Source organism: Passer montanus, unplaced genomic scaffold (assembly GCF_014805655.1).
Source record: "Passer montanus isolate IOZ18808 unplaced genomic scaffold, ASM1480565v1 scaffold27, whole genome shotgun sequence".
Lineage (NCBI taxonomy): Eukaryota > Metazoa > Chordata > Aves > Passeriformes > Passeridae > Passer > Passer montanus.
Window position 1 is genome coordinate 6,341,509 of NW_024367372.1, and position 23,547 is coordinate 6,365,055.

Below are 23,547 nucleotides of genomic sequence, written 5' to 3' on the forward strand. Positions count from 1 at the left end.
GTGCCGAGTGCGTTTGGCAGCCCCAGGCAAAGGCAGAGAGGAGCACAGAGCCAGCCCAGACCCCACCCGTGTGCGTGGGTGAGTGTTCGTGTGCCAGAGCTGCAGCCAGAGCTGGGGGGGTGATCCCAAAAGGTGCTGGCCACAGCAGCACACACCCACTGCCACTGGGGCCCTTGTGTCAATGCCTGGTGTCTTTTTGATTCACGCTCAGCAGGAAGTCCTGGGGTGGAACGGTGGCTTCTGCAGTCATACATCACAAATGAGATGAGGGAAGTTATAATTTTGCACTTTTCAGAGCCCCTTTAGAAGTGTGGAAAATGTTTGGAGTTTTTAATATGCTTATGTTTCAAAACTTTTCCTCCTGCTGTAACAGCTAATGGCTTCTGCTACTTGAATTACAAGTGGAGGAGAAATTTTGCAAAGATATAATTGTATGGGAGGAACTCATCAAGCTGTAATGAGAATGGAGAAAAAGTTTTCCCAGTGTACTTTATTTTCTTCCCTGTGAAATTTTCAAATGTGTTTCTTCTAAGCATGGTTCAAAACAAAAGCCAGATGCTTTGGAGAGCAGTCAGCCACCCACAGAGCTCTCCAGTGACTTATCTTCTATGCCAGGCCACCCTGTCTGGTGGTGCTGTCTTGCTGCAGTGGTAAACTGGCCATTGCATTCCTTCAGGTTGAATATTACCATTTTATGTGAGGGTATTCCGTATTTTATTGTCCTGGTGTTTTTCTGGTTAGTGTCACGTGCTGCCACTAGAAAAAACAGATGTCCTGGGGAGGCACTTGTTGTGTGTGTCAGGCTGTGTGCACGCTGCAGCTCTGTGGCCTTGCTGAATAAATTTCTCCTCCTTTTACAGCACTGGGAGTTGTGGCACTGACCTCCTCTTAGAGCTGTGCCAGCAGCTTGGTTTTGTGAGTTTCTCAGTTGTTTTTGAAAGAAGAAGGCACGTGTCTGGAGGGGTTGTTTATTCAAACCTAAAAGGAAACATCTTGTTCTGTTGTGGAGTATTTTGGTGCAGTCTAGATGAATGAGAATAGCTTTCGAAACTAGGAAATTACTTTTATGAAGATACAAAACACAGTGTTTCAGCTTCACTTTCCTTCTGTATCACCCACCCCTCAAACTGGCATTGATGCAGATCCACAGAAGATATTGCTGTTGCTGAATCTCAGCTTTTTAGTGAAAAAACCTTTGATAGAGTCCCTCATCACCCTGCACACATAGGGTTTTATTCGTCAAGTCCTTCCCAAACTTGCCTTCTACAGAGTGGGAAAACATGTTGCTTCTGACACAATACTTGCCTGTACCCCAAGAAGCTTAAATGTGTTTGTTTTTTTTTTCTCTTTTCCTAAAGATTCATCTTCCAACTATATCAGGCAACTTGAAACAAAAGTGAAGCTGCTGGAGGATGACAACAAGCTTCTTTCCCAGGTAGGTTTTATTGCCTAATAGATACCAATGTGGCTCAGTTCTCCTGTTTCTATGTGGTTGTGTCTGACTGCCCATGTCAATGCACACTGGCTTTTGGTAAACATCCTGTGCAGGAAGAACACAATTCATATTAACCCCACACAGATAGAATTTGGTCTCCTTTTGTTAAAAAAAAAAATAGGGAAAAAAGTGAATCCTCTGTTAGTGTCTGTGTGTGTTTCAGAGATGCATTAATGCCACCCTGCAGGGCTCCTTGGCCCACCTCTGCATTGGGGATGCCGTGAGAGTCCAGCTCTGCCCGTGTCCTTGCTGTAGGATTTGTCTTCCTTGCCCATTTACATTGACTTTTATCTTGTTGAAAGAGGAGACTGTTGTCAAAGGACAGCCTTGGGAATAGTTGTGTGTGGTGCAGGCTCCCAGCTTTTATTTGAGATCTTACTTAAATCTGAGCAGACTCTCTAGAGGGGCACTTTTTGCTTGCATCTCCCTTTCAAAGTCTACTTCACGTGCCACTGTGCTTTTGATCACTCATGCTGCTTACCTGTCTTTATACAGCAATGTCAAGCAGTGAGAAGAAAACAGCCATTCTGGTTGGTATGTCCTCTGAATCCCCTGTAAAACGCAGCAGTTGCTGTAAACAGGGGCAGCTCTGCTGCATTTAATAAGGCACTGTCTATTTAAACCATTGGAAAAGTTACACTTTTTTACCTGTTCTTCGTGTCCTTTCACTGTTTTTATGTTCTACCTTCCTGGCATTTTAAAAGGTTTTTCCCTATACTTTGCTTCTTACTTCAAGCACCATGTTTCACAGTAATTTTGTTCCAGATTCTTCCCAGTTATAAGGACTGGAAATAAAAAAGCCCTTGTAATAATTTTTTAAATGCCTTTTTGCCAGTTTATGTTGTGCTGTTCTTTGCATTTCACCAAATCAGAGAATAGATTGTTCCAGGGTCACATTTTTAAAACATTCTCATTTAAAATAAGCAAACAAAAATAATAGAGAGCTCTATGTGTACTGAAATTTTAATAACATAATTTTTACCAAATGTTATTTTTTCCTGAAATACACATTTTGACCTGACTCAGAGCTTTTTTAAAGATTACTCCTTTCTCCCAGCATACTCATTGGCATTACTAGCCATGAAAAAAACTCATAGGGCACCAAAGGATTAAACCCCAAAGGGTGCTCAACTCACCAGCTTTGTAGTTGCTTCATGTATTAATTGATTGCTAATTTGATTTTAAGCCCCCCTGTCTTTCTCCCAAACTGTGACTGGGCTGGTGTCTGGTGGCTTTAATTGGCGCTATTGATAGGCAGATGGGATGTGCATGGATTCAGGGATGGGCTCAGTGTGCCCTTGGCCTAGCTTTGTCCTGCCACAGCCAAGCACATTACTCTGTCAGATCTGCCTTAGGAGGTCAAGAAGAAGTTGGTAATTAATGGTGAAAATTAATAGGGTCTGCATAGCTGCATGGGCTTATTGCATTGGGAGGATGAAACCCAGTTAATTTTGGGTTGTGCAGGGCTGCTTCAGGCTCATGCATCAACCCTTCACCTCCATGCCACCCTGGGTGTGAAGGCTATGCCTTTTCCTCCACTGTCCTCAGGTGTCATCACCTTTTGGGCTGTGTTATTACAAATATTTGAATCCAGGAGGGAGGGAAATTACCTTAAAATGGCTCTGTGTTCTGGAGAAGGCCTGTCATGTCCCCAGTGGCAGCAGGCACTGATGCCAGCCTGCCTGTGATGTGCTGTACAGCCCCTGTGTGATGTTTGAATGGCTCTCCAAAAAGACCAGGATCCAGCTTCTTTTAGATTACATTCAGGAAATAACTTCTTTTTTTTTTTTTTTTTTTTTTTTTTTTTTTTGTGATGGCCCTCCAAAAAGACCAGGATCCAGCTTCTTTTAGATTACATTCAGGAAATAATTTTTTTTTTTTTTGTTATAAGCAGGGACTCAGCTGTCCTTAGGGCAACAGGAATGTTGAAGTTACCATGGGCTGGCTGAACTCCCTGGGAATTCTGAGCTGCATCACCTCCAGTCTGTCATGCTACACACCCAGATCTGGATTTTTTTCTCTTTTAATGAGAGAGATTAGGAAAATCTGTATAGGCACAGGCTCACTTGCATATGTACATATAGTTCCCAGCACTTTCCCAGAAAGCATAATCCACTTACTGTGTTTTTACTTGCTTTGTCTGACTGGGAAGTGTTTAGCTGTTACCATGCAGATCTTGGGATAAGACTCTAGTCAGAAAGGATCCTGGCAAACTTTCTCCTGTTTTGAAAGTTGCCAGGTGATCCTGGCTGTTTGAACTCTGCAGTGCCAAACTGGCTTGTCAACACCAAAGTCACATTTCAACTCGGCTTGGCTTTCTCCCTGGGAGTATTGACTTTGCAATAATATTTGCAGCCTGGTGTCAAGAAGTTCTATCACCAGCGTGCTGAGGAGTGATGAAACCTGACGTCCTAAGTAACAAACAGTGCCTGTGCATTAAAGGATTAACAAATCAGGGGTGGTTATGGAAGTCTTCCTGGCTTCCTTCCAGCTGCTAAACATAGAGCTGAAATAGTGCTTCATCCAGAGAAACCTGAGAATGCCGGTGCTGCAAAGGATATTTGCAAGCTTTATGGCTGGATTTATATCCCAGTGGCCAGTGACACAATGCCCTTTTGCTGGCTGGTGCATCCTGAGTGAGATTTGTTGCTTTATCTTCAGCATCTCTGGAGTGAAGGTATGCTAAGAGGTAGTGTCTTTGTAGCCCCTTCTGGAATCAAGATGTTGATTGCAGGAGATTCTTGCACTTTTTCTCCTGCTTCCCAACATATCCTTTCTCTATAAGCACTTTAGAAGAAAGCCTCAGTGGGACAGGCAAAAGGTCTCAAGTTCATGCCTGGCAGCTGCTCTGCACTGTACATGTCACCTGCAGTATGCTGGGATTCACACTTCTGTTTTCCTAGTGACTTATTTGAACAGGTTAATGGAGAGAGCTTTTCTTACTTTTGGAGATCAAGAAATACCATCTTACAAGCCACACTGCAGTGGGAAGAAAGCAAATGGATGTTACTATGATAGCCATATATGTGGGGGTTTTTGTTGTTGCTTTGACTTCTTTTGCTTTCTATGGAAGGATATGATCTGTATTTACAGGTGGAAAATGATATGCTAACCCATCAGTATTCATCACTCTCTCCATTTTTCTTTCTCTGAGGAGAAACAACTCTGGTTTTTACTTTTTTTGACACAGTTTGTGCTATGATGTTTTGTTGCCGTGGCCATGTCAGCTAGAAGGTCATGCTCTTGGATGGCATCTCTGTGCTGGCAAAGTCTCTGGCAGCAGTTCTGTTTGGGGAGAGGTTGTAGCAAATGCCACTACCAGAAAAGACCACTCAGCCCTGGTGGGTGTCTGTGGTGTAACCACAGTGGCAAAGACCCCACAAAACCCAGTGGGGATGGTGTGAACCTTTCCCACAGGTGTAGCTGATTTCTGGAAGTTTTAGTTGCAGTGTGAAGAAGATGAATGAAAGCTGAGAAATGTTGGATGTTGGTTTCAGAGAGCTTCATGGGCATCACTTCTGTAGTCTCACATTCTCCAGGGAAGACTTGCACTGAGCTCTGCAGTGTGCATGCATTTGGTCTGTGCAGCATCATGTGGGTGAAGTCTTGTTATTCCTCTGTGTCATTGTGGGCAATGCCCAGAAGAGCTGATGTTATTAGTGGTGTCTGGTTGACTAGGTGGGTACCTTCCATATTGCTAAGATATAATCCCTGAGGTGGGAGACCATATTTGCTTTCCATTCCTCTGAGCTAGAAGTGTCCAAGCACAAAGTAGACCCCTTAAGCCACTTCAGCTGCCCCTTGAACAAAAAGGAATTTTTAATTACACGCTTTCCCCTTAAGGTTAGAGAGACCTCTATTTACAATATTTAGGAACTCCAAAGGTCAGTTCTGAGTAGTTTCATAACTAATGCATACATTTTAGAAATAATAAGGGTGGCAAACTTCTGGCCGTTCTTTCACATTATTTTGCATTTTCAGGTCATTCTGTACACACGCAAAGATTGAGCACTTTTAGCTAAAACTGAAATTTATAGGCTGGGTGAACTCAATCACTTTTTCTCTCTCCTTGTAACCAAGTACTGTGCACCATGGGCTGGCTGTCAGGACTCCTTTTGGTTTATAGTTTCTGCTGAGCTGTGTCTACATTTTCCCTTGAGAGCAGGAATGCCAGAGGCATTTTTCTATTCAGAGATGCCCAGGGAACGTTACACACCTTTGTTTCAAAAAGCCCAGCTTTATAGAAAGCAGATGCATTGGGCAGGTGAGGCTCTAAGTAACTGGACATTTGACAATGAAGTCCTGGTGCCTCTTTCAAAGAAAATTTCAAGTCCCCTGGTGCAGAGCAGAAACAAAAAAAAAATTCTTCTCTAGGGAGTGACAGCCCTTGAGATTTATGAGTATTTAATTAAAATTGCCAAATAGACTTCAGTAGCAGCACTTCACAGCAGTTCAACCTGCCTGGGATTTAGAGTTTCCTTGGAAGATCTTTAGAGCATCCCTAGAAGTTGTTGAAAATTGTTCTTAGTCTTACTTTTAAGAAACTGCATGCTTTCCCTGAATTAAAAGGCTGCAGCTGTAGAGTTAATAAAGTGATAGTAGGCAATGCCTGTAACACTGTTTTTAGTACAGAGCTGAGGTGTTTGAGCAAGGAACTTCCATGGTCACAGCATCTGCAGGCTGCCACAATTCTTAGGCAAATGGGATCTTGGGACAACGATGCACTCAGCAGGCAGTTTCCAGCATATCTTTCTGAAAATAAGGGGGAAAATCTGGACCCCAGGGCTGAAAGGAGTCTGCAAAGAAAAAAGATGTAAGTGCCATTCAGTGGAGAGCCTGATCTCTTCCCAAGGAGGAGAAAAAGAAATTGCCCACCATGTGCTGTCTGGTTTCAGGAGAGTCAGAGTGCAATTTCCCTTGTTTTATTATCAGCCACTTCTGTGCCAAGTCTGCCATTAACAGTTCCTGCTTGCAGAGTTGCCTCTGGCTCTCAGAGGTGCTGTAAGGCCTGATAGCATTTGGGCCTCTCTGTGAATTGGCTCTGGAGGTTTGTCTGAGGCCATGGCTTGTGCCAGGAGCACTGCACACGCTCACCAGGACAGGAACAAAGTCACAAACCTGTCTGATTTCCCCAAAGTCTACCTATTGTTCGTGAGAGGAGGATAAATGTAATTGCTTTAATTTAAGGTCTCACAAGGGAAATCGGATTTTTGTTTTTTTGGTAATACAGAGCAACTTAGACATGAAAACTTTCCAGGCAGTTGGTCTCCATTTAAATTCAGAATAATGAAGGGGATGTGCCCTCAGTTACTCTATTACCATTTTTAGGCAGTGTTTCAATGTTTAGCTGCATATTAATTTTAAGTACTAAAAAAGGAGATTCATATTTGGGGTCACATCCAAATATTCCTTTCAAGTAAATGGTGAGAATTCCTACAGGACTCCATGCATTTTGGAGTACAGCTCTTGAAGAAACAGATTTTCAGAGACCTTCTCTTGAGACCAAAACTTTGATATAGTTTTGAGAGTGCACTGCATTGCTTACATGTGTAAATGCAAAATATGATAACAGAATCCCTCAAATGTTGCTTCCTTAGTTGTGGAAGCAGAATCTTAAAAAAATCCAACATAGCATGCAAAGCTAATCAATGTCCAAGTGTGTTCCATTTCATTTACTTCTATGAATTACAATGACAAGACTGATCTGACCAATTTGTTATCCAATAAGTTGACTTGAGATGTAAGTAACAATGTGTACTTATTGAATAAATTGTTTTTCTTTCAGAAATAAGAAATGTACACTTTTATAGGAGCAGTTCAAAATAGTTTCAAGTCCTCTAAGATAATGGAGTTCCTTCTGTTTACTTTGGACAGAAGTTAGATTTGAGCTGCTACCTACCAAAATAAATATTCTCTAAATAAATATTTAGAAGTGCATTAATGCACTTCTAAAATGAATGATCAGTGACAGAAATTAGCTTTTGCAACTTGTAATGAAATCTGGGTGTTGTACTGTGTGTTCTGGGGGTTGTCACCTGTGGTATCCAGGGAATTTATGAGAATGTAAATAGAGTTCCCTAAGAACCTAGGAAATATAACTCAAAAGCTCTGGATCCAGAAGTCGACTAACAGATAGACAGAGACATACTGGGTTAATTCAGTCTTACAGATTTGAGACCATAGTATAATTTCTTGCAACTTAAAATTTTGGAAGGGCTGGAGCTGAATTTCAGTGTTTGAGTTTGTGAGAGAGATGCACACATGCAAAGCTCTGTCATGCCCCATTTGTTTCTGTTGTGGGTAAGCAAGAACATTGGGTTTAATGAGGCTCAGTTTAACCTCCAGCTGTGAAATACAGGATTAGTCATATCCTGTGCTTAACCAGCTTTGTAATAATTTCACTAAATTCCACTTTTTATCTCTGTATGAGGACAGGGCCAGGGAAAAAGCTCTTAATTGCAGTTAGATCAGGCTATGAAGAAGCAGCTTTTTTGTGTCTTTGATACATGGGGAGAGGTTCAAAGTGCACAGAGTCTCAGTGATCCGTCCATCTGAGAAGTACTGAAAAATGTCTTGCGGGGAAACTATGCAATAACTGCAGAGGCTTAAAAACAGATTTTTGCAAGGAGTAGAATGCCAAATTCAAGCCCAGATCAAGAAAGATACAGAGCCTGACATCTGAAAACTACTTGGGCAACAATGGGAAGGATGTTAATCATTCATTGCTTTGAGAACAAAAAACCTCTTTACTCAAAACTTCAAGTTTATGACAAGACTTTGTTTTGTTTTGTTTTGTTTTTCATGAAGCCAAAAATGCAAATCTAAATCTTTATAAGAAACTTTTAAAGGATATTCGGATTATCTCAAAAAAAAAAAAAAAAAATTGAGATTGGCAATAATTGATTCTCCCTGGCTGCTTGAGTCCTGGTTCAGCAGAGAGCTTGGAACATCCGAGTGGTCCTCCAGAGGAGAGGGACTTGGGTGCCCAGCACGAGCTAAATCCTGCAAGGAACCTCTGCTGCTTTATCAGGAGAGGTTTCAGGTCTTTATTTTTCTCGTTCCTGACAACTCTGTTGTTTTATGGGATGCGGGGAGTGCCTTGAGGGCAGCCCAGCAGTGTTGCTGTGGCTGTGATTTTGGGAGGAGGGGCAGTGGTTCCCTGTAGCCTCCTTGCCTGGAGTGCAGTTGACAGGAGAAAATCAAAGGTGACTCCAGGGGACGGTCTGGAGCTGTGCTTGATACTACATCCATATCAACATCTACTTCCCTGGAGGAACTGGGGCAGTATTCTGTAGTTTCTCTGCTGGCATCCCCAGTAAAGATGCTGATTTTGGTTCTAATGAGCCATGCTGGGCTCTGTTCGTCTGTGACTCTGAAACTTGAGGCCTGCAAGCCACAGACCAGACTTGGGCTGCACCAGATGCCAATGGCTATAGCTCTATTTGGCTTTGTTAACTATTGAGCTGCATTTCTAGTTGGGTTATAGGTTGTGATACTTGGATCTCTCAGCCGTGCCAACTCATATATCCTCTTGAGCAAAGCCTGCCAGTTGTGTGATTATAATTATATACTGCAGTTTGGTTTGAACTGATTATCTGAGTCTCCTGTGAGTTATGGGCTTGATCTTTCTCTGCAGATATAAAACAAGAGGACAAAAATACAGACATTCTTGAATATTAGCAGTGTACTTAAGTTCCCTACCTCAGTTGCTACAGAGAATGGAGAGGTTTGAAACCTGCACTGCTTTTATATCCTGTACCCCACTGAGATGCTAATAAAAGTCTTTTTCCAAGGGTGATTTTACATGGTAGAATCTGCTAAGCCTCTTACTGACTGTCTCCTGCCTTTCCCAAAGTTGTTAGCTCCCCCAACAATAGAGAATTCCAGCTGTCACCAATGCAATCAGGTGAAATCTGGTTGCCCCTCCAGCTTCTGTGAACACAGATGGTGGTGTGAGGGGGAAGTCAGAGCCTAGGCAGAAGTGGGGATCCTCATCCCTGTGTTACATTTGTGAATGGCTGAGATCCAGCCATGGCACAATGCCCAAACGCATTTCCAATTCTACATGAACTACTAAAAATGGATTTACTGATGGAGCTGGCTGAGGCTGTGCTTGTGACCTCCTGGCTGAATACTGAAGAGGGAATCAGGAGAGTAGGTGTTTTGACAGACCCTTATCCTCTAAAGCCTTTGTCACCAGTTCAAGTGATCCCCAGATGTGTTGCATGTACAGCAGGGATATGAACCAGTGCTAGGGAATTTAATCTCTCCTGTTACAGAAAGCTCATATTATTGCATGACATGGAAGATGTTAAATAGTTTTAATCTCATCCCGTAATTTTTTCCCCCCTTATTTGCGGACTTCTTTCAAAATCAAATTAGTTGATTTTTTATTGCACTCTCATGTGTGTGATTTCCAACTTGCCTGATAAATGCTGCTGAAGCTAATGGGACTCTTCACATATACTTAAAGTCAGATATGTGCTTTGCTGAGCTTATTTTTGCTTGAATATGTCTTGTAGTGATAACTGCAATTACTGAACCTTAATTCAATTATTTCCTAGCTTCACACAGTGAAATTGCCCATCCCTCAGATTCCTGGTGCGTGAGACACTAAAACATGAGCTAATGAGATAAGGGGGAAGTGTTTGTGCAAGGTTGTGTGGTAGGGGATGTTCTCTGGGGCACAAGGCTGCCTGACAGGCCCAACACTCCTGGTGCTGAGGTCACAAGAAGCAGGGCCCATTGCCCTGATGCCCCTGTGAGAGCTGTGCAAGGCAGGTGCTTTGCACAACACCTCCTCTGTGCTATTTGAGATGTGTTTCTGCTTTGCTTTAGCTCAGAAAATGTCACTGCTCTGCTGTGGCAGCTGAGGCTGCCTTGGGCCAGCTCGTTGTTACAGAGCTGTGTGCTCTGATGGTGCCATTGACCTCTGCAGGTGTGCTGAGGTGTGGTAGCTGTGAAGAAGAGTAAGGTGGTCAAACTTTACCAGCTATTTGGGGGAATCACCATGCTCTGAATCTGCATAGTAAGGCATTAATGTTTGTGCAGATAGGTTCTGCAAGGCTTCATTCATGAATATAGGGAAAGGGGTTGAAGTTCAAATAATGATATTATCTTACCAAGTAACTCAATATTGACACCTGCATATAAGACCTTTGGTCACCTGTGGTAAAGATATGGGTTTTTTTCAAGATCATAAAATAACTTTATTTCTGTTAGTTTTCTGCATGTGTAATGTTCTTCTGTTCCCTTCTAGCTGGCTGACTGCAACAGCTTCCCATGAAATTTCAGTAAGGCAGAGAGACCTAATGCATCCTCCATGAGCAGCTTTTTGGAGCTGGGGGGGCTGCCTTTTAGTACTGCTGCTGGTTATTTAGGGCTCTGATTTAGGGCTCTTGTTCTTTCACTTGCTAATGTTGATGATTTCCATTTTTTAATCATCTGAATGTGTTAAATATGCCACTAATGTATTTTTATTTCTGCCCTGTACTTGTGCAAAAGATATTGGTTAGTTATATCTGTGTTTTGGCCAAGTTCAAATCAATGCCATTTGCCTATGTGAAGAGAAGTGTGCACTTTCAGCTAAATTGCTACAGGAAATAACAGAACAAGGTTTTGAGGTAAATCTTCCATTTAATTACTCAGTTGCAAACAATGGGTTGTTGAGTGTCAAAATTGAGGCAGTTTCAATTACTGGAACAATTATGGTTTAGAGTATTGTTGCTGGTAGGTTAAGAATTTATATTACAGTGACAAACAAGTAATCCAGGTAATGGGCAGTGCAGGAGTCCATAAAGATGAAGGCAGCCTGACAGAGTGGGCTGAAATAAAACCTTCTGCAATTTTTTTCCTCTTCACAAATGTATATAATCAAAAGCCAAGGTCTCAACAGAGTTTTCCATCTAACATCCAAGATTTATGGGTGAAACTAAATTCTGAAGTAAGAGCAATTTTATTTTTTTTAATATAGGCTTTTTTTTTTTTTCTTTTTCCCATATAGAGAATTACCCAAATCATAAGCCAAGATCCTTATGGGCTTACATGGTCAGGGTGTAATGCCCTTGCCCTATTGCTGAGGTCCAAGGTCACTCTCATGTTTAAATGATGGCTGAAGAAAATCCCGTGTAAAAGAAGAGGTAGCCACTGAAAAATGGAAATTGCTTGTCTGACAGGGCTGGGTGATGGTGTGGCATAATAATTTGTCCAAAGGAAATCTTCTGAGCTGGTGTCAATAAGGGCATGTTCTCTTGTCAATATTGAGTTCCTTGCAGTTTTCCTTTCAATCTATTTGCATTTCATGCTGTTACATAATTTCTTCTAAAGTTGTGTTGAAAGCAGATCTAATATTAATACATGTAAGTGGTGCGGTGTGTAATCCCCTGTCTCTTGAGCTTAGTGCAATTGGGTCTGCATTGTAGGAAAATGAAGCTGATTATTATAAACCCTTGGAAATGACAGTCCTTTGGGAAGTCTGCTGTCAGTGACTCATGTATGCTTGATTCTCTGTGTTCTGGACACATTTTGCCATCCCTTTATGCTCCCCAGAGGTAAACAAAAAGAGGCTCAGGACCTTCAGTTTGGTGCTTTGTTGTGTGTTTTTAAGAATGACTTGTGAACCAGGAGAGAAAGTTTTCACACTGCAGGAGGTTAGAAATGAGTTAGAAAGGGGTGGAGAGAGCTGTAGTCCTCAGGTGCCTCCAGGCCTGTCCCTCCTTGTTCCTGCCTGCAGCAGGAGGATGCTCATCTCTAGCAGCTCTTCATCACATCTGCCAAGGCTCCAGGGGTGCCTCGGGTATGCTCAGGCACAGGGTGCCCCTGTTTAGACACCCACATTGCTCCAAAATGACCCCACAGCTCATGGGGAGAAGGGAAGCTGTGACCCTTTGTGAAGGCTTTAATATTTCCACAGGGCACAGGGTCAAACTGATCGTTTATGATTAAATACTTTTTAAAATCTCTTTTTAGCTTTCATCTGTTAGAACTTATGTGAAAGGAGAAAAAAGTGTTTTCAATTAAAGGCTACTTATGTAACGACCCTGTTTTGAATGCTAATTCATGAATTACTGGGAGCTGACAGTGCTGCTTTTTAATTTTCCACGGTCACTTCAGAACATAATTCTAATTGAAATCTTTTTTTGCTAATCTCTCATAAATGCTGAGAATTTTCTGTCAAGTAAATTTCTGTCTTTCTGTATTTAATTTATGTTAAGAACAGTCCATTTTGTTGCATCAAAGTATTTCAGAATTAAATATTTGTCTTCTTTTTTCTCCCTTCTAGCAGAAGTAACACTGAAGGGTAGCAGAAAAGATAATTTGTCTGACTTGTCTCTAAGTTTTCAACACTTTATCTTCACAGTTGGTCCAACATGGCCACAGCACTGATCTGACTTTACTGGACAGAAATGAAAAGGAAAATAAATGTTTCTTTGTAGTACTTTGACCTTAAAATACCACAAACACCATCCATCTTCTTGTGTTATTTGTGTTATTTTTCAATTGAATCACTCAGCACAGCGGGTCAAAAAGTCAGAGGCCACCGTTTCTTCTTTTTGCTAGCAGGATAGAAAGCTTTGATAGGAACAAGTGTTTGCTGCTTTCTCATTGTTTTGTTTTGCCTTTTTTTTTTTTTTTTAATGTAATTTTAGTCTTTGGTATTCATTGTTTTGTTTTGCCTTTTGTTTTTTTTTTTAATGTAATTTTAGTCTTTGGTAAGCACCAAGACTTTAATTTCTATCTCAAGCATTTAAAATGATACTTTATTTGTTATGGAAAATATCCCTTTCCACCCATCAAATTGCTTGTTTTCTACGCAGAAGAAAAGTTGGGTTTACAGTCTATTTTTACTAAAAAACTTGGTTTGTTTGTAAGCCCTACTGTTTTCTCACTGGTGGGAGTAGACCAAACTCCCTTTCTAGGTGGGAGGGACATCCCTGTGTCCTTTTGTTTCATAACAGGCTGGCAAGGTCTTGGGCTTTGGTCCAATGGTATCTTCTGGGGTCACTCTTAAGTCCTGCCTGGTTGAAAACTTTATCAATAAATATTTTGTCATTTTTTGTGAGTGTTGAGGAGTGACTGTGTTGGAATGATGGGGTGGCAGTGCTGGCACTTGGGGCACAGGTTTCTGCAGGCTTGTCCCTGTGCTCATCAGGTGGGAGGGGAGGCAAGGCCATGCAGAGAAGTGCTGAGTTAGACTGAGGCTTGCACTTGTACCACTGTGAAAGTAAGGACATGCTTTTTTGCCTTTTTTTTCTTTCTTTGTATTTATTTTATTTTTTTTCTTCTCTTTGAACTATGGATGAAACTAGGGTTTGAAAAATATTCACAGAGAGAAAGAGTTACTCTTGGAGTAGTCAGTGGCCAGTTGTTTTTGTTTGCTGGGGACTGGTGTGTGAGTCTCCTGAGCTCTCACTTGGTCTGCTTTGCTGTGTCCCTCCTTCTGTCTCTGCTCCTCAGCTTAGGAAACATTTCTAATAAAAGTTCAGTTGAAACTGTGTGCTCCCAGAGTTTTAGTTCAGATGAAAATGATTTTACTGATAAATTCCTTGAAACTCCAGAAATGTGAAGTGATTTTACCTGAAGGATAATTTATTATAGATATGTTGCGCATTAGTTGAGATAATCTCCAGCAATGATGATGAACAGAGATGATCAGGGATTCTACTTTTAAAATGTCTTTCTGACTAGAAAAGCAATTTGGGATCCACTTACATCTCAGTAATGAAAATTGGGTAAGGTAATAAGAGATTTCATTTTGTGAGTGAATTGACAATGCAAATACCAGGATTTTTAATTTAGGTTTAAGTGGAGTAATGGCTACTCGTTCTGATGCATCATTAGTCATATTGCTTTTTAATGACGGATTCACTTTCTTTCCCTGGTTAGCTCTAACACTGATAGCAAAGCCCAAGGAATGTGCAAATGTTTAGGGAGGTTTTTTGAATATGTGTCACTGAACCATTTTAATTTTAAAAAGGAAGAAAAAGCAGTGTTCTTTCTATGGTGAAAAAAGACACATTTGCCTTTAGTACAGGGAAGATAAATAGTGCAGAGCTGTGATTGGTAGCCTGTTGTAGAAACCCACAACCAATAAAGTAAGATACATTCCCAAATAACTTCTAGAAAATATAGAAGGAAAATTGCATTGAGTGGAGGGCTCATGAAAGAGGCTGGCTTTATGACAGACAGTGGGAGGAAAAAGTTTACTGTGCCCATCTCTGACAGGGATGTCTTATAAATAATGGCAGGTGAAGACTCATTTTGCCCTAGCAAACCCACTCTCTCCTCCAAACACCTTGTTCGTCTTCTGGATAGATCTCTGCTCAGCATTTTTATTTCTTAGATGTCTTTTCTTTTTCTTGTCCTATTTTTTCCCTCTTTTCCCTTTCTGTTCTTTAATTAAGAGCTTGTTTTGATGTTCATTGAACTCAGTGGGAATCTTTCCATCAAATTGAATGCATTAGGTCAGATTCATAATCAGCAGCCACTGAAACAACCTAACAATAGTTTTGTCACACGCTAGTGCAGTCTTAAATGGGATTTGCTTTAAAAAAAGCAATAGAACTAATCCATTATAAACACTTGTTAGAGCAGAGTTTTGACTGTATCTGTGTATTTACCAATACAATTTCAACCAATTTAAACCAAATTGAAACTAATGCAGACTTTTTCTCCAGGCAGGAGCATAGGGCAGTTAAATAAATTTAAACTAGTGTGTTTTTAGCAGCAGCAATGTGACACTGGGTATTGTCTGGACTTGGTGTGGTTGTCTTCCTTCTTTAGTTGGGAAAAGCACTTTGACTTTCTGTGAGGACAAGCTGTAATGTGATGAAACATGTGGGGAATCCAATATAGACCAACCCATTCAGATTTGGGGGTTAGACAGCAAGTTTCTGGGATGCAAATGTCCAGCAAATCTCTTTTTCTCAGGTCTGTTACCACGTTTCTGGTGCCCCATGATCATGTGGCATCTTGATGGTCTCAGTGTGGAGTAACCCAAAAGTCTGAGTAACCCACGACCTGTAAACTGCTGATCCACACACCCTCTTCTGGAGCAGAGACCTCGAGGGGATCTGCAACCCCTGGCGTCTCCAGCACAAAGATACAACCTCACATTGTGGCTCTGCTGTTTTATTCTGCTTTTCCCTTGGCCACACATCTGCCCCTTCATGCCAGATGTCAGGGGAGAGTGCCTGAGCTCCTGAGCTGTCAGCCCAGAGGAGTGGGGAGCAGTGCCAGGAGCTCTCCAGGAGGTTGCTGTGTCCCCACACACACACAGCAGTGCAGAAGGGGTTGCACACAGCAGGGACGTGGGAGCACAACCAGCCAAGGTGAAATCCTTTCAGGGTAACCACCAAGAGACATCACATGCCTGGGACACTGCCAGTAAACTAAGAGTCTTCTTATCATCTTCCATTGTGACCTGCTAACCTTTCTTTGAAATGATATACCTCCCAGGAATAGTGGAAACTCAGTTTTGCAGCAGTCACTTTGCAGCTTCAGAAAGAGTTATCTCCTTCAGATCTCTCTCTCTCTCTGACTCTCTGTTGTGAAATGTGAAAGAAATACAGGCCACATCTTCTCTCTTTGTAAATTCAGGGGAATCCCAGATATCTGATATGCTGAACTCATTCTGTATCACTTGACTCCATGTGAGACACAGCAGTTCCCAGCAGATTGGGTCATACAGGACTGGCATCCATTTCTCATTATGGCTTTCTTGAAAACTGCCCTTCTCTTCACAGCTTATAAAAGGAAAGTTGATAGGGTGAGGGCTCCAGAATGACTGTGAAAGCACCGGGTCACTGTAGAAGTTTAAACCTAAGAAAACAACATTTTGAAATAAAATCAAAGCTGAATATCAACTAAAACAGGCCATGTAGCAGCAAGAAAATATATATGATACTGATAGAAAATAATGTATCCACACAGAGTCAACCAGTTCTTCTCTTTGAGCAGGAAATGGAAATGAACTTCCAATGTTTCCAGAGATCTGTGCATGACAACAGTCTCCAAAGTCTCTGTTATGTTCAAGCCTTTGGCTTACTGTGGGGTTTTTACATACAATTGATCTGATTTATGAGATTTCTTGTTAAATTTTATTGCGCCAATGATTTTTCTTTGGTTCTTTTGAAGTAGAAAACATAATTTCTGTAGCAAATGGGAGTTGAAAGTCTTAATAGAGCATAAAAATCTGAAAGGTCATGATTTTTAAATTTTAAAATAGAGGACGGTGCACTGCTTGATACTCTTAAAAATATGAAAAGTTTATGAGATGTTTATTGGTGATAAAGATAGAATCTTCTCCCAGACCTTTGATTTTGGCTGCTTGTGTATTGGCTTTTTCTGGGTGCACTTTTATAAATGAGAAACACTTCTCATTCTTCACATTTCAAGATTACAAAGAGAGTTAAAAACACAAGGCAGAAGCTTTGTCCCAGGGAGATTATTCAGTACTCCTAACTAACTCCAGTGCTCCTTCCCCTGTGAGTGCAGACTATTGGTTGCATTTATCTGGTTTTTAGGGTCATATTGACTACCTTCATTTATTTGACTATGTTTAAGACCGTGGGTGCAAGCAAATTTATAACCAAATAAGAAACTGTTCCTGTCAACACACATTTTGCAAGCTTAGGTGAATAGTAGCGCTGTTTACAAAGCCTTGTTCCAGAAAATGTCTCTTGGTGTGGGATTTTTGGGTGGGTTTTATGGTTGCTTTGTTTGTTTGGGGTTTGTGGATTTTTTTGCTGATTTTGATTTAATCTGAAGTCTTAAAAATATTTTTTATGTGCTTCTTAACAAATGTTTTTTATTGAGCATGAAGGAACTTAGGTAAAACAAAAATGCCTTCCTCCTGTATCATTTAATGTAGCAGACCTTGAGCAGTTCACCTCCAGCTGCTTGCAGGTGTTTTCTCTAGAACTAGACTTGGAAAAATAATTTTATTACAGTGTTCACTGTCACTGTTGGTGAAGAGAAGTAAAGAGAACAGGTCAGGAGGCAGATGTGGTCGTGGGAGCAGCCAGGACATGAGGAGGGGCAGAGCTTTCGTTCCTCTCATTAACGTGGCCTGTCCTGGTTTGTGTTGTCTTTGCAGCAGTCCAGCACGGGGGACCTGAGGACTCTGCGGAAAGGATTGTCCCCATACCACTCTGAGTCACAGCTCTCGTCACTGCCACAGTACCAAGACGCCCTGCAAAACGTAAGAGACATTTCCTTACCTTCACAGGCAGAGCCTTGGCTTTCCCCAGAAGTAGGCATGGCTGCAGGGGGCTGGTGACAACTGCAGGGCAGCTCTCACAAGTGATTGCTCACCTTGAAGCTGGGGTTACAAATGTGCAGCTAAAACCTGCAGATGTTGGGAGGGTGGGGAGCCCCTGGAACATTAATCTTTGCCTGAATTTAGTTCATCAACTTCCCAGCATGGGTTTTCAGTCAACTGACAGTCACTGTTGTGAATCTTTTAAAGCTGGGGTGATGTTTGTTACACCTGCAGCTTCTTCTTGGTAAATGCCCTGTGCCTGCAGTAAAAAGCTGGTTGTGGATGGAGCGTGCCAGGTGTCTGGCAGTGCATGGAAAGGGTTGTTTAGTGAGTAAGTTCTTAGGTTTTTCTGTATCACAAATGAGGTTTGAGTTTCCTAATGAATGAGTTTGCCTGCACTGCTTCTCAAACCACAGAAGAACTTTGACTGAAGCTTCTTGCATAAGGTGGGATCTCTGCTGGTGTGCCAGGCATGGCTGAGGAGCCCTGCCAGGTGTTTGCCTTCCAGATGTTTCCCTCACTGCTTGGGCCTCTAGGTTTGTGTGGTGATACTGTTTTCCAGATTAGAAGAAGAGTGTAGAAACAGTCAGAGAGTCCTGGTGGGAGTGGGCTGTGAGTGTTAGGAATGTGAGCAAAATCCTGATGGCAGCACAGCTGGAGAACCTCCCTGCTCCATGTCTGGGACACTGGTCAGCAGAGCTGCAGGTCCTGCAGGAGCAGCCATGTGTTGGCTGCTTGATTGGGAAAAAGTCGTTCTGATAGTCTAGATTTAGTGTATCTCTTACAGTTGTAAAGGTGGGCACAATGATAATTTAATAAAGTTTGCATAAATAATACTCAAGTATGGAAGCATATCCCCTTCCTATCCCTGCTAAATGGCAGGATGGATAGAGGTGCTTCAAGCTAAAAAAAAGAGGGATAAAGATGTCCAGGTGAATATTCACTTTTCTGACTTTGTGCCCCATGTATGAAGACAGAAGACTTTATAGGGAGTGCAGAGAGACTTGAACCTGGAAGATGTTTGTCTGGCTGTGCCAGCCCCTTATAATTTTGGAGATTTTGCTTTGCTTCCCTGGTGCTTAGGCTTTTGATCCCCAGCTTTGTTCCAGGTTGGCGGTGCTCAGTCAGCCTGTGCTGGTTGCCCCAAGGAGTGCTGCTACTCATGATTTTATGTTTATCTTGTCAGTCAGGCTGGTATACATCCAGCAGCTCTCTGCAGAGGAGCTGTGCTGGGATGGGAGCTGGCAGGAGAGTTTTCTGCTTGAGCATTGGCCCCCGCAGCTCACTGGGGCTGTGTGAGGGCTGGTGGCAGATGGTCCTGCCTGCTGGAGCCCTTCCTGGCTACTTTTCCCTGTTTTCTCTCCTTCCTCAAGGAAGAGATGGCACCTGGCATTTATGGAGAGGCCCGGGTGCTGGGTGCATTCACTTTCATCTGTCACCCTAGCTGTGTTCTACCTTTTTGCAGGAAGTTGACAGAGAAAAAACAAAAGCAGCTTTGGATCTAAATCCACATGGTCTCAGATACTTATGTAGCCATTCATTTACTTATTCCTACCAAAATCCCTTTGGTTTGTGGCTTGACATAATACACTGTTTTTGTGATGAGGATAATGATCACAGATTCATGAAAACATCTTTGAATTACTTGAGCATGTCCAGAAGTGGATATTTAGATGTACCTGGGTTTCCCTGTGACTTTTTTTAACAGACAGCAGGCATGAGTTTGTGAGAAATCATTCTTCTTTGTGCCTGCAGAAGCTTCATGTGGGTGAGTGATGGACAATTGGTGTCAGCTTCAAAGCTGCCACATCCATTCAGGGTTCCATCAGCAGCACTGCCTGTGTAACTCTTTGGGAAGTTCCCCAGCTCATCCCTGTCACTGTCACACAGGTAATGAGCAGGCATCTCTCCAGGGCTCTGACACATCCCAGTTAAGGACACAGCTGGGTGTTTCTGATGTGTCCTGGATCAGGGACACCAGTGCACCCTCGAGATGCAGAAGCAGAAGACACTCACAGTTGCGCTCTGTGCACTGGGCTTCACACACACCGGTAGTTATAGATTTGCTCTGTAGTCTGCATGGTTACCAAATATCCAGGAGCAGCAGTCCTTGGGGTTAGTCTGGCCTACAAGACCCTGTCCTTCGCAGGGGAAGGTGTGATATATATGTTAGCTTGAAGTGATAGCAGAGTCAATCTTTCCAGCTCTGGAACAGCCACCCAGCATCATTTCATGGAGTACCAGAGGCTCCCTGGTTAGCTTGAAGTGATAGCAGAGAGTCAATCTTTCCAGCCCTGGGAACAGCCACCCAGCATCATTTCATGGAGTACCAGAGGCTCCCTGTGTCCTTTGGGAGGTGATGGTGATTTCCTCTGGCTTGGACTCATGAGAGAAGGCAGCAACAAGTTCCTGATGGGACCTGCCATTTCCCTGGGATGAGACTAAGCTGGATAGGCTGGCTCCATTTTTCCCATTGCCAGCAGCCTCCAGAGCTGCTCGGTCTCTGTAAGCTGATGTCCCAGGATGAGAGCTCTCTGAGGCACCTGTAAGCCGTGCACTGCTGAGGACTCCGTGGCCCACCTGGCCTCTGGGTGTCATGGTTTCACTGCAGCTGGTAACTAAGACCCCACACAGCTGCTTGCTAACTCCCCCAACATCCAGGAGGACATCTGAGACCCCTGCAGCCCAGCTGAGGGTGCGTGTGGGGGCTGAGGCATGGTCCAGAGCTTGCACCTCTCTCTTTGGCCTCTTCCTGGGTGCTCTGGCTGCCATGTGGACACATGTTCCCTGCAGAATTTTATGTACCTGCCCGCTGCCCTGTTGCTGTGCCACAGACCCATCTCAGTGCCCAGGCATGAGGAGGTGACCTGAGGGCTGCTTATGGTCCTATGGTGGTACCATCACCTTAAGAAGCTCATAAAGCAACTGCCTGGAGGAACCATTTATCCACACTGGCAAAGAACACCATTAAACATGAACCAGCTTGTTGCTAGCAGTCAGAGCTAGCCTGGCTGGCTAAAAATCAGTTAGCAGTGTATCTGTGATTTATAATGGGAATCCTGCCTTCGGTGGGAGTAACTTAATGGAAATACTAAGGCCAGTGTAGATGGAGTGTGGGTGGGTGTGTGTGTGTGTGAAAACACCAGCAGGAATTCTAGAGGAAGGGATGATTTGGCCCGTGCTGATGGCCAAAGACGTGACTGGCAGCAAAGAAATGGGTAAACACCACAGGATGTGTGGTTTGTGTCAGGACTGGGAGGCCTGTGCTGTGATAAGGCCATAGCACAGATGGCTCATCAGCAGAGGACTGGTTCCCTGATAACAGGAGCAATGTCACACCACAGTTTTTCTTCCTGTGGTTCCAAGAGGAAGGAGTAGATAAGATGACCAAAGTGATGGAAAGGAGGCAACAGGCAGCAGCTTTCCTAGGGTTTTTGGAGGGTAAGCAAGATGCTGAGATAAAGATCAGTGTGCAATAACCATTGACTCCTAAGGCATGTGAAAAATGTGTTCTTTGCTGTCAATGAGGAGGAATGCCAGGGCTGTCATTAGGGCTTGCTAGTGGGTGTCCCCTGTTTTCTGTGCCACACACAGTGGCCCTGACCACCTTTTGGTGAACATGTGAATGTGTGTTTGTAGATGTGTGGGTGTGACATGTTAAGTTAGAATAATTGCTACCTTCCCCTTCCTTACGTTTTTGTACCAGGTTTGTAGTGTTCCCTAGCTGAGGAGCAGGAGCTCCTGGTGGTTCCCCATCTGGGTGCAGGAGGATGTGTCTGCTGGTGGTGTGACTGGAGACCATCCTGGGTCTGGAACTGGGAATCCCTGGGGAAAGTACCTGCAGATACACTCTTGTGAGAGCTGAGACAATCTCTGGCTTTTTGAGACGACAATCCTGATGATGCCAATATCCAGCTTTTATATAGGCACTGAGGACCTCAATAAGTGTCTCCAGATAAAAATGAAGTTTCTGTTAGAGTGTTCAAAGCTGCTTCTCTGAGGAGTCTTTATAGACTACAAACCAGACTGGGGAGACACAATTTCTTTTTCCCTTCTAAATCTATTCCAAAACCAACCAGGCCCATAGGAAAATGCAAGTAGTGTGGTTATGTAATGAAGAGCACTCAGCTTAGAGGGCTGTTGATTCTCTGGTTTCCTGACACTGTTTCTGATCGTGTTTTTCTACAGTGCCCACTTCTTGAAGAATGCAAAGCCTAGGAGATACCTCTGGAAGCACCAGCCCCTTCCCTTGATTCCCACCATGCTGCCTCAAGACACATTTTGTACCTCTGCCTTGTAGAGATACTTGGGGGAAGTGTATTTCATTTTGCCAGATGGCACACTTGCTATTACAAAAACAAGCCCAAATGTTTGTGGTCTGTAGGTGTAAAGAGAAGCCATTAGAAGGAGTGGGGAGGGATGATGAGTCCTTGGCTGAAGTGCTGGCTGTCTGCTGAGCCTGTGAGAGCAGTGGTGAGGAGAGGTGATATGAGGGAACATAGCTAAACCTCAACTCCAGTGACAGTCCTGTCTCTCCCTTTTGGCTGGAAAGACAGTGGTGTCCATGCTGTTCAGTACAAGGGCTAAGGCAGGAGAAAAGTGAGAAGGTAACTGTCTATCTCTCCTCAGCTTCCTGCAGAGGAAGGACAAAGCTGGCCCCTGAACCAACCTGGTGTAGGCAAGAAGATGTAACTGTGGCCCAAGCCTGGTCTTGGGTTGCACTGGGGCACACTGGACAAGTCTTGTAGTTCCTTCTCATCCTACATGGGAGTAAATCTGTTCCTCTCAGGGAGAAGAACTGGATCAGCTTCTCAAAGCTAACCTGACTTTTCAAGTCAAGCTTGAAATGGCTAAAGATCACCACACTGTTCTCAGTGTGATGTCCTGAAGATGCCCCCAGAAGAGTCAGGGGAGCCCTTGGAGCATTGATTGCCCCTGCAGAGTCACCTGCTGCACTGGAGATCTTAACAGGGCCCCAAGGTGTCCCAGCACAGCACAGCAACCCCTGCACTGTCAGCAAGGAGCCCCCAGCCCCTCACAGTGCTACATGAACCCCTGGGCAGGGAGGTCCCTGGCTGCCCAGTGCCTCTGGCATCCCCAGGACTGCATTTACATCTTCAGCATCTCATTGTGGCCTCTCAAAATGCCTCCAGCCCCTTCTGTTACTTCAGAAGCCCATGCAGTGCAGTGCTTTTATGGTCCCCTGCCTTCTCCTGTCCCTGGTCCCCATTCCCTGTCACTGTCAGGTGAGCTGAGCTCAGCTGGTGTGTGTCAGAGGATGACTCTAGGCTGATTTCTCACCTTCCCACATCCATGGTGGCCATGGTGCCTTTTTAGGCAGGGGGAAGCAATGATTGAAAGAAGCATGAGCAGCGTGGCAGCTCCTTCCCACTGGCTTCACTGATACCACCAGGACGTTACTGAGCAGACAAAAAGAGAAATTCATGGTGCCTGATTTGCTGCTGCAGCAACAGTAGCTCTGGAAGACAAAGCAAAAGGAAAGGTTTGTCAGGATTTATGCAGTGCTATGGTGAAGCTTCAGGCTGTATCACCAGCAGCTGAGAACAAACCAATCCATTTTTGAAAGCAGCTGCCCTTCATCTGCTGCTGTTAGAGAGGCTCTGAGCAGTGGGTGGCTTTTTTCCCCATGGCAGCTAACCAGCACAAAGTTTGGCAGTCACAAATTTGGGGGTTTTGATCAGCAAAAGAGGCATTGAGAGGCCGTGCCCATAATCTGCCCTTACAGGTAATCACAGGAAGCAAGAAGAATTAATCTGCTTTGAGGATCTGT

The 23,547-nt window shown here is 43.4% G+C and overlaps 1 protein-coding gene across 1 annotated transcript in view; it reads left to right on the plus strand.

Moving 5' to 3' along the window:
• CCDC85C (coiled-coil domain containing 85C) overlaps positions 1 to 23,547 on the plus strand; it is a 111,690-nt gene that overhangs the window by 67,556 nt on the left and 20,587 nt on the right. Inside the window, exons 3-4 of the mRNA XM_039712461.1 lie at positions 1,359 to 1,435; positions 17,592 to 17,696. Coding sequence (XP_039568395.1) covers positions 1,359 to 1,435; positions 17,592 to 17,696 — 182 coding nt within the window. The remainder of the gene's footprint in view (positions 1 to 1,358; positions 1,436 to 17,591; positions 17,697 to 23,547) is intronic.